The sequence below is a fragment of the Perna viridis genome, chromosome 3 (assembly GCF_037379345.1).
Source record: "Perna viridis isolate PV_CMFRI_1.1 ecotype Kerala chromosome 3, ASM3737934v1, whole genome shotgun sequence".
NCBI lineage: Eukaryota > Metazoa > Mollusca > Bivalvia > Mytilida > Mytilidae > Perna > Perna viridis.
Genome location: NC_142447.1, coordinates 39951509 through 39963223, shown reverse-complemented (window position 1 = coordinate 39963223; position 11715 = coordinate 39951509). Strand labels below are relative to the sequence as shown.

At 35.1% G+C, this 11715-nt stretch overlaps 1 protein-coding gene across 2 annotated transcripts; it reads left to right on the top strand.

Annotated features, from left to right (window-relative positions):
• Window positions 1-1356: 1356 nt before the first annotated feature.
• LOC148622224 (15-hydroxyprostaglandin dehydrogenase [NAD(+)]-like) lies at window positions 1357-11419 on the top strand. Of its 2 annotated transcripts, none has more exons than XM_088571893.1 (7): window positions 1357-4349; window positions 4660-4783; window positions 5214-5320; window positions 5794-5890; window positions 8675-8751; window positions 9461-9606; window positions 10573-11160. In XM_088571893.1, exons 1-7 carry the CDS (start codon window positions 4257-4259, stop codon window positions 10634-10636), a joined length of 708 nt encoding a protein of 235 aa, XP_088428019.1. In that variant the 5' UTR covers window positions 1357-4256; the 3' UTR covers window positions 10637-11160. The 2 variants fall into 2 exon arrangements, with proteins under 2 accessions (XP_088428019.1, XP_088428018.1); XM_088571892.1 differs by lacking the exon at window positions 10573-11160 and adding an exon at window positions 11189-11419 and having other exon boundaries at window positions 1371-4349.
• Window positions 11420-11715: the final 296 nt, after the last annotated feature.

Genomic DNA, 11715 nt, shown 5'->3' with positions numbered 1-11715 from the left:
TCACAGCGGCTTGAAATTTTGAAACATTCTTCCTATGGGTATGCCATATGGTGGGATGCATTTTCGAGAAAAAAAATCGACAACTTCCTTCAGTTTACCGAGGACTCCGTTTATTTTCCTTATATCGTGGTTTCAAGCGGGGGTCACTGTGAGTCATTGCTCTCAGATTTCTTATTGAAGTTTTTATCTGTTAGACACAAAACTTTTTTTAAAGATAGTTTATAAACCGAGTAGTCATGACGCCTAGACATGATAAATGGGAGAAAGATTACTCATTACTTTTTTCAACTTTTCAGACACATAGATTTGATGAATATACATGTTAAATCAATGATCTCCCATTTTTTCCTGTTTCACCAATTTCACTACACATAGCATTTGCTTATGCTTATTATACGACTAAATCAAATACTTTTACATGTAAGTCTAAAAAGATTTAAAATTAGTGTTCTCTCAAGACATATAAGTGCATTGTCAGGGGCGGATCCAGGATTTTAGATTAGGGGGCGCACATTTAAAATTTTGCCCAGCGGAGCGAGGCGAACAAATTTTTAAGGTTAATTTTTTGCAATATTCTTCTAGAGTGGGTGCAATGTAGATATCTTTTGTTGTAAAATTAGCGAAAAATGAAAGTTTCAACCTAAAACCGCCTAAATCTACCTATGAGCCCATGCTTTGCAAATTTTAGGGGGGCACACGCCCGCCACGCCCCCGTCTGAATCCGCCCCTGATTGTAGGCTTTTGTGGCTAAACCACTGTTGAATCCTGTCAAACCATGTAAATTTGTCATTTTTGTTGTCCAATTACCATAAATTGAATTATGACCATGCAATCAGACCAGAGCATCAACGCAGCAACTCAACCAGTAGTAGGCCATACTCTGAGTTCTGTCCGATTACTCAAGGGCAGGGTTCTGTCACCTCTATTAAATACAGTTACTAACAGAATCCCGATAAGGAGCAGTGAATTAGCAAGTTCCATTCTAATTAAATGCAATGCTGTGAAATATTCCAAATAAACATAAATTGAAGACTTTTGGTGAATAAGATCTTTACTGTCTGAACTTAGACAAGTATTAATATGTTGCACAGTTTTGAACAGGTGTTGTTAATTGTTATGTGTTTATGTACATTACGATATGTGTACTTCAAATTATTGCATATGATTTAAAATTAACTTGATGTTCTCTTCAAAATGTATTTGAAAAAAAATATATTGCACATTTTTCTCCAAAGTACAAAATAACAGATCACATAATAAATATCAGTTTAGTGAAGTAGACATATTTATTATTTAAATGGTATATTATAAAACAAAATATGTTACATTCATACATGTACATGTATATGCTCATCATATTTCCGCAATTTGGCATTACATTTTCGAAGAATTAATGATTCGTTTCTGTATAAGAACTTTGTATCTTATCGAAGGCTGTTTAAAATCTACATCTTAAAACAATCAGACAAATCTAAGAATATATCAAAATTTGATATGATGCTCATCTGGTGAAAGGTGACGCGAAGGTACTAATTAACGAAGGCCAAGGATGCAGAAAAACTTGAAGACAATTAAAACTTTTTCGCAACTCAGGATCTGTGAAGAAAGAATGATGTCTACACTAAGGGATGTTTTTTGTGAAGTTTCCCACCTTTTAAAATTAGCAAAGCTGTTTCCTGAATGGCAACCCTTTCAGTTTCAGCAACTTTTTTTCTAAGATCACGTGAGAAATTTTAAAATACGCTTGGGACGGTGATGACGTTCGACCGTCACCACGTGATCAAACAGGCCGATGAAACAAGTCATCAAATAGTGCGAACTTATTATACTTATTATATGGACTTCTAAATGAAATGAAAGATGCGAAATTTCTCTTGCATGCTGGTTTTGATAAAAAAAAATGAATTTATGTTTATTTTTAATCTTTTCCATTTCACGTTTCACTCCTTCCCATTGACTACGGTCTGTGCCTGAAAACTTGATCGCGGATGCTTGCGAGTGCTACTGTAAAATATGATATCTGCTTAACAACGAAGATTTCATGTAATACCTAGGTAAATTTCAGCCACTGTCGTGGCTTCATTGACAAAAAGGCCATATTGAAGAAAACATAGTTTGACGGTGTCGTAGATCCAGAGCATTCTTATTTTATTGTTGAAATTCACTCGACTGTGACGATACTCGTGGATTTGACAGAAATAATCTTCAAGCAGACCTTCCTTTCATGGGCTATGAAACTTTTTTTGCTTGTTGCGGACATAGAAATTATATCGAGAATGTGTATAGTCGGCATATCGAAAAATAATTTTTTCCAATTAACTCAAGTTGTACTTTAACTTTTAAGTCAGACATCCTCCATGCCCTATACGCTTATCTTAAACTTTTTACATTTGCATTGGCAATCTGCATCATATAGGATTAAAATTGCTATATTCAGCATAAAAAAATGAGATTCACGTAGGCTTTAATTGCCATTGGACATTGCTGTACAGACGATTCGTGTTTTTAACCGCCTTGTTGCTGGTAATTAAGTGCATTGCCATTAAACGTATTAGTCGTTTTCCATATTTACGTACGGAATGCAAGCCATTATAGAAAGACTTACAAAGAGACGTATATATATCCCACCAACACCCAACAACCTGGTTGGCGGTCTCCACCTCCAATGTCTATGCAAAGGTTCTTGGACTACAGGTATTTGTCTTGTAATTTTCCATGGGAAAATTCATAAACTCTTAAGACGTATCCTCCAAGACATGTTGCTTATGCCTTTTGGCCAATAGACTGAAGGATACGTCTTAAACCAGAGCTTATAAAAGTCTGCACCCTTTCCACTATTGTAATTGTAGTTGTCCGTACCATACAACAAGACTTCGTTAGTTTTGATTTTACTATCTTCGTTGACCTTCTCAGATCTTTGATGTTTCAGATGCTTGTGTACTGTATAAAAGCTGGCTCTTTTGTATTTATTTACATTCTCACCCTTCCCTCTTTTCTAATCAAATATACTTCCAGTATGTGCTGTTTGTAATATTCCCTATGAGTACTCCTTCAAGATGAATTGGTTGGACATGGTGGGTGTTAATCCGGAGAACTTCAGCCTGATTTCACTTAACTTTCAAACCTGAATGGGATCACATTACAGCTTTTGTCGATCTTTGTTAGCATTTGCTGTTGTGCGAGCTGTGTCCTGGTTACCCACTGAATACTATTCCGTGATTGGTTTGTTGCTGTTTTTTTTTTTTTCATTATCCAATCAATTGCCCAAAGAAAAACAAATGGCGAAAGTAAGCAGCATTGTTTTCTTTTTGATTGGCCAATCCCCAAACTGGGCTTACCCTAATATATATGCACAAATATAGTGTCTGTTGTGTGAAACCACTAAAACACTAAAAAGCTCCCTGGAAAATACAACCACCAAGAACGCCTGTAGTTAAAGACAATACAGGTAACCAGATAGTACTTTGTTCCGCTCATTTGGACATATAAAAAATGCTTCAAAAAGCCCCTTTCAATGTTTCTGCTGCTAAAAATATGGTGTGATATAACATCATAAACCTATATATCAAGTGTTGACTCTATATTCCTATAAGATTCTATCAAAATCCCCTGCGTGGTTTAGAAGGAGTTGTGTTTTTATACGAGGTTCAACATGTAAAACCCTAAAGTTGGATTATCACCCTTTTGAGTGTTTCGACTTTGTGGGAGTATAATGAAGATAGAACAAAGATTTAAGTAGGACGCGTAACAGCTTTTGGATGTAGTTTTGATAGTTCGGCCAGGGACTTTTATGAAAGAATACATTTACATATACTAGAAGGTACTGTTTTTAATACATTTTGTAATTGTCATTGTTTAATGCAATTAGCTGAAATTATTTTCCGGTTTTGTCAATTTGCTTACAAGCGTTGTCAACAGCTGCAAGGCATTTGACAGCGTTTGTCATTGTCAAAGTACATGTATATAAAGATCTCCATTCACCCCAATTTACATTGTAAAAAAGTTTTAATAGGAAATTGGTTGAAATGATTTGATAAAGTTTCCTGTGTTATACACATACTTCAGATCATCGATTATCAATGGATGAAAATATTTAATGACTATCACTTGTGTAAAAAGGTGACGGATATGATTTTCATATACTTTTCTCAAGTTTCCCTCTGGTTGTCGACGTTTCCCGTGGTATTAATAATAATTTGATAGATCTTCCTGTAAATGTAAAATTTCGAGATTAACGGAGCAGTTGAAGAATTGCAATGGACGAAAGTGGAAATGCTGCTATAGTAACAGGGGCTTCTCAAGGAATTGGCAAATCTATCGCTAAATGTCTACTCGGGCGTGGTTATAAGGTAGGAGTATTATTAAATTAGCCTTTTTAACCAGAAAAGTCTTTCTTTTAAGAACGTTGATGTTGTATTTTTATTTAGAACTAATATTATATAATATTTTATTTAAATGTTTTGTGAGAACCCTGCCGATGTTTATAACTTATGTTTGCAAAAATGACACTTGAAGATTCTAAGCAAGATTTTACTGAACGTTTCGAAATATTTTGAAATTATCTTTTCATCAATGAACAGTTTTGTATCTCGAAAGGAAAACTGAAACTGTACAAGAGTGATACCATTCACAAGTAAACTCCTTGTTCTTCGGATTCAGGTGTTTATTTTTGATATTAACTCGGTGGTCGGCAACGAGACCGTAAAAGAGTTGGATGATAGACTTCGTGATCACAGAGTTACATTCCTAAAGTGTGATGTAACAAATGATGAACAGTTTAGAGGTAAAATCTGTAACAAATGATGAACAGTTTAGCGGTTAAAATTTAGATATTAAAAATGGGTGAACAGCTTTTTTAAGTAAACATTTAGAGGTTAAAAAAAGAATGAACAGTTTTGAGGTAAAATTTAGAGATAAAAAATTGGAGGATAATAATCTGTCAGATTGTCTATAAAGTGGACAGTTAAAAGAATTTCCATAATCATATTTCTCAATCAAAAACTACATGTACAATGAAACCTGTATTGAGATCGTTTAGAGACCACACACCTTTTAATTCAGGTTCAATACATCAAGTTGGCCTTACAAAATGGATTTAATCTTAAAAGATGCGAGCCTTTTTAATATTGAAGAGACGAATAAGTAATTTCTATGTAACATTTTTTTTTATATTCGTTTTCTCTTTGATAATACGACTCTTCTACCTCATGCAGGTGCGTTCAGAGAAGCCGTAAGACTGTGTAAAAATATTACACTGTTAGTGAATAATGCCGGGATAGCGGACGAGCATAAACCCGATAACTGCATTGCTGTAAATTTGGTACGTACTTATAAGCACCTATATGAACTCTGTAACTATTCCAGAAGTAGCGGTATTTGCTCCGTACTAAAAAGTTGTAGGAATCCCATAAAAGTGAATTTACATTGAAAAAAATGTGCTGCATAACTTAATTTCTAACGGTATTTGAATAACTGCACGTTTACTTGTGCAATGAAAGTATGTAACAAATTTTGTTACTAACTCATTGATGGCAACAACTTAACTTGTTTATTGCACATCTTAAAAAAAAACAACAGATATATGACCTTATATGTAAGTTTTGTACTTTTATTCCTTACCTTATAGTGCTACTAAAGTATTTTCGGAAACGGCGCAACTTACCACATAATAACAAAGCGTAATAGATACAAAAGCTAATTAAGCGAGAATCTTATACTTCTTGTAAATGTACAGACCTTCTTAATCAGCACTGCCAGTCGGCACCATTTGCGCTTATTTTATATTTCTCCCAGAGTGCAGTGATAAAGGGTTCTAACATGGCTATAGACCACATGAGGAAAGACCAAGGAGGAAGAGGTGGCACTATTATAAATGTTGCCTCAATGTCGGGTAAGTCCTCCATGAAGCTTACAAACCAACCCACCGTGTATATTAGAAGTGGGGCTTTTATATTGCAACTTGTTCGTCCAATCGTATGGTATAAGGCTTCATCGATGTGTTGCTAGTACATCCACATCCTATTTATTGTGCGATTGAGTAGGAGTTGGTGTATGATTCACCTTGACACGAAAATTTACGCAATCTTGTAAGGCAAGTCGTTGGTTAAAAGATCTCTTTCGTGTAGACAATTGTAGCAATAAAAGTACGAAATTTGTTCGCAGAAAGTCGTCGGCAATAATACAATGTTTAATGTACCAAACATTTATTAGCGAGAGAGGGACGGGGCTGATTTTGTTGTTGTTGAAAAGAGTTCATTTTTTATTTTATATTTTAGCAAACAATTAAATTAAAATATCTATTTAACACGAATCCGTTTAGTTGTGACTCACAACCCAGACTGCTCCGTTTCTTGTAACGGGACCTCGATGTAGCTCTACCAGAACAACGTATGACAAATGAGCTACATTAATGTAGCTAGCATTGAATTGTCATCTGACTAATCAATGATATTCCGGTTCAATGAAGTTGGGTTCACTCGATATATTGAGCAATTCAAAAATGAATTGCAGAAGACATTTTGAGAATGGTTAATTTTGCTCTTTGAAACATAAACAGAAAGAATCTAAATGTAGGTGGTGAATGAATCGACTATTTAACTAACAATAGCAGTTATTATTGACTAACGTTCGAATATTAACTTAATATGAACAAAACTGCCTATACAATACAGAATACTTAAGTGTGCCAATACGGGATTTAGCCGTCCAAAGCGGGATTATGCCGTCCAATATGTCATATTGGCCTGGTTAAAATTCATACTGGCCTAAGCCAATATGACGTATTGGACTAGTTAGTCAATAAAGGTACAACTGCGTAAGGTTTTCCATTTTGGTTGAGTTATTGGTCCTCGGCTGGTAATATTGGACTTAAGCTACGCCTCAGTTCAATATGGCTAGCCTCGGACCAAAAACTAAGCCAATATTAATTAATTAGAGATAAATACTGTAATCTGATTGGTTAAAATAATTTTGTTATACCTCAATGGATAAAAAAATATTAATACTATACAACTACGTCAATACAGAAAAAGTGAAACTGAAAGGGCTTGGGCGAACTTTCCCGGTATTTTGTTCATTGAAACGTACTAGCATTCAGCATTTAAATACGTCACGAATCGACTGTTTGGGAAACACCTAGAAAAGAGGTGCAACGTGAACTTTTAAAAATATGAACTTTCCTGTCATAAAATAGGACTAATCGATTATCGAAAGAAAGAAATGGCAATTTAATAATAATTTTTTTTATCAAAAATTCATAACATAAAAAAATATTCCCGGGTTAGACTCCCAACTAAAAACCTTCGCATTTTAAATGTAAGTGTTTGTAAGAATCAGGCCAAATGGGAAAAATCGGAAACATGCATGTAAAAACCCCACCGATCTGACAATAAAATATCACTCAAGGATGCTTTCTTTATTTGAAAAGGCCATTATTTGATCTCTTCATCATTTGATTTGCTCAGAAAATTTTCAACAGAATCATAGATAAATGATGTTTTTGACAGAGTTATCTGCCCTTGAAAAGCTCATTTTCGGTGCATTTCAATGAAATTTTAACTCAATGGTCCCGCATGATATGGAAAATCTTGTCTGTTTTCCTTGATTCTGATGGTGCAAATAGTCAAATTACACTATCAAAATTATGGGGTTTTTTTTCATATCATGTTTCACCTACTGCCTGATTCTTACAGAAATTGACACGTAAATAATGCAGTGTACGACTGTCAATTCAGTTTGGCTACGGATATTACAAGAAAATCATGATCATGATCAAGCTACGTAACATTTACTGTTTCAGTGTTTTATATTTTTAACGAAAATGTTACTTTTCCACCCAAAAGCACATTACTAACCATCTTGTGCTTACAGAAAATGTGTTTTTTCTGAAATCACACTACGCAAAAGAAGCTGTTGTTTGTTTGTTGGGGTTTAACGTCCGAGCAGCAATATTTCAGCTATATTCAGACAATGAACATGAAATGGATGATAAAATGAACATGAAATGAAAAAAAAAGGATGGGACACAAGGACAATAGGGTCGACAAACTTTGATTGCCACTGGAAAAAGGGGGGATGGGTAAGGTCGGGCAATTTAGCCTCCTGTGGCGGAGCGCAAATGTTCCTACTCCTATCGAATACCACAGCAGGGTTCTTTAACGTGCGAGGAACGTGGCATCTTTCCCAACACGGTGCACCACTATGGTTTGCGGTCAGGTTTTCCGTTTTATAGCCTGACAACCCCAGCATGTAACACGCCAGGGGTACCCATTCCACCACCTGGGGCACACATCCCAGTTGCTCTGTGGGCAGAGCGCCTAGCCTCCGGCTAGGTTTCTGAGCACTATTTAGTCGCCTTATACGACAAGCTTAGAGCTGCTGCAGGCCTATTCTTTTAACACCCGGACCTGCTCGGGGCCGCAAAAGAAGCAAACGGGGTTCTATGACTAAGTTTTATTAAAGCCAAAAATGTCGAAAATCATTTTCAAAGATTTCAGTTGCAAATTTCTGGGGCCATTACGAGTTTTCTTTTTTTTAAAGACTCCAATGAAAATTGGGGACACTTTTTTTAAATTGGCCCTACTTATGGTCAAAATCCTATGAAAACGACCCAGGTCTTTTAGAGTCTCTCTGTAAGTATTTCCTCCTTTCAAGGAAGTGTATTTTTTTCTTTTAGCTTTCGAGTCCTACCATGCTATACCAACATATTGTGCGACAAAAAGTGGAGTAGTGAATTTTACGAAATCGTGGGCTGTAAGTATGTGGATAGAAAATTTATTGGGAGATTATCCAGGTATCACTCCACTTGAATAGCAACTTCATGGTTTGAATAGGGAGTAGTTTTCATAATGAAAGACTGAACAAAATGAACATGAAAATGGTTAAGTACCATACATAATGACTATTCCAGAGTATATAGCAGTTACGCATCTTAAAAGTTAATACTAGATTAACTCAGTTTAAGGATTTAAAGCAGGGGCGGATCCACAGTCTTTAAAATTGGGGTTCCAATCAAGAACGTTGAGGATAGAGGGTTCCAAGGCTATCATTTGCTAATTTTTGTCCAAATTTTGCGTAACCTTTTTAAAGGGGAGTTCCAAACCCAGGAGTTGCCTGTGAAAATAAACTTATGTTGTCTGCATATTTGGGTTAACTTCCCACATCATGTTTACTTTTTTTTTAAATTATGGAAATTGAGCTTAACCTGTGTTGCATGGTACTTAACAACTGTGCGAAGTTCCAAAATTAATCATTGATTCGTCCTCAAGTTATCATCTGGAAACTGTCCGGGGATTGAGAGGTGGACGGACACACTTTTCAGAGGGCATCACATAATATGAAAACATTTCGTGTGGTCAGGTACGAAAATTGATTAATAAGTCAGTCAGCACACTAGAGGATATTTTTTGCCTTTTCTAGAATTATTGGTATGCCGTATATTAAATACAGCAGTATATTTCAGAAACATCCAAAGATGAAAGAATTGGGCTTGAAATTTATGTGTCTATGTCCAGGATTTGTCAAAACATCTCTAACTGAAAATGGGGCTTCTAAAACACTGGACCCACCTGTCTTTGAGGCAGCAAAACAGGCCATTGGATTATTACCGTAAGTAATATTTCTAGATAGCGATAAACATTTTTGTTGTTAATTGAGCTAGAGCTTATTGGAAATTTTAATGTATGGTAGTTTGTTCAGTCAATCGAACATATAAATATCCTAAAATTACATTATCGTTACTGATGGTAATAAGGCCTAATTATGAGGGGGAAATAAGTAAAAGCATCTTTTTTGTGCTCATTCTCCCATTTGTCTTTGACAAGAAGTTTTTATGATAGACAACAATAAAAGCTTTGCAGAGCGCGGTATGATACGACCGCAATTTTTTGAAACACTTAAATACAGGGACTTGCAATTCATTATGGCCACAACTGGTTTGGACAAAATAAAGCACAAAACTTGAAATTCAATTAAAAATTTTCAAAATCAGACCAAAAAAATAAAAAGAGACTCCCAGGAGCCTGAATTGCTCAACTGCCTAAACTTTTGCCTTTCAAGGGGAATATCTCTCAACAAGGAGTTACCCAAAAATTTTAACTTAAAGAAGACTTCAGTAGGACTTATCATAAGGATCATTTCACCAATTGAAAGTTTCTTTTATCACTATAGTTTTCAAGGCACTGGCTTTAAACTGCTAAAAACATCACTTTTCACCTTTCAAGGGCAATATCTCTAACAGAGTCGTCCAACAACTTTGATCTCTGCGCTCTTGTAGGCCTTATCATAAAGATCATCTCAGCAATTGAATGTTTCTTTCAATCTATCATAGTTTTCAAGATATTGACGGAAAACTAAAAAAAAAAGAAAAAAACACACCTACACACACTTACACAATTTTCACCTTTCAAGCCCAACACCTCTAACAAGGAGTCATCTGACAACTTTCACCAAATGCAGACTTTTTGTTGGTCTGATGAGGATCATTTTGACAAGTGATAGAATTCGGTTAAACATAACGACGTTTTGAGATATATGCAAAAAACTTCTGTCTGACTCCTATGTTTAATTTTCTAGTAACAACAGCCAAGTTTTTCGACAGATAAATACCCCCATGTCAGTTCTAAGCAGAACACCTTAAGGAACATTCATACCAAGTTTGGTTTTGATTGGTCAAGAGGTTTCAGAAGAAAAGATTTTTGAAAGAAATAACATTAAAAATAGAGAAAAAAAATGTCGGAAAGAGGTAATAACTCCAACATGACTTAACAGATTAGAATTTTTTTACCAGAGATTGATCTCATCATACCTGTCAGTGTTTGGCTTAACCAAACAGTTTTGGAGATAGATACAAAAAACTTCTGACCCATATGTTCTATTTTTAGTAACAGTGGCCATGTTTTTCGAAGGATCAAAAATTTTTTCAATGCTATTAAAAGTAGATACTATGTTTTTACCAAGTACTCTTTATAAAGCAACCATAACAAATAGTTTGATAAGTCAATAGAAATGTGAAAACTAATATTAGTCTCACTAGTCTGAAGTGTATAGAAATGGTATGCACATTGAATATTTGTTGAAAGTGCAAACCCAATTTTTTAATTAAACAATGAAAAAAACGTGGCGACTTGTGTACAAGTCACTAATCTTCTCCTAACCTTAAGTTAACATTCACTTAATGTATGTCTTTTAGGTTGGAAACAATTGAGACTGCTTTTGACAAACTCCTCTTAGAGGGTACCAATGGTTCAGTATTAGAAGTATCAACATTCAAAACAGACTTTCTGACAGATCCTGTTTTTATGCAGTCAAAACTATCACCAAAACAATAGCTAAATCTTCCACTTCTGAACAGAATTTTTTTTTATCTATATCATATGCAGAAAGGCTTATAATGTAATATAATAAAGAATCTTGTATCATATTTTTTTCTTCATCATAAAACAAGAGAGTGGGAATATTTATTCATTTCGTCACTGTTTTTCTTTCAAAAAGAAGCCCAAACAGGAACCCCCATATTTTCAGACAGGGTTTTACAAGGTGTATTAACAATGTGAAAATGTGCAATATTTGTAGTAAAAGTACGGTAGAAAACTAGACATTGCCCCTAATGGGAATAATACTCCCACAGCCTGTTGAGCCCTGTACATTTCTGGACAAATATGGACATATAATTCACATTGGACACAATTTTCATGGCGGATAGACTAAGCGCTTTTG

Excerpts from the sequence above, each read along its gene's own strand:
- LOC148622224 (XM_088571892.1), top strand. The coding sequence starts at position 4,257 with ATGGACGAAAGTGGAAATGCTGCTATAGTAACAGGGGCTTCTCAAGGA. Across the intron at positions 4,350-4,659 it reads TACTCGGGCGTGGTTATAAG|GTGTTTATTTTTGATATTAA; the intron begins GTAGGAGTATTA and ends CTTCGGATTCAG. Across the intron at positions 5,891-8,674 it reads AAATGTTGCCTCAATGTCGG|CTTTCGAGTCCTACCATGCT; the intron begins GTAAGTCCTCCA and ends TTTTTCTTTTAG.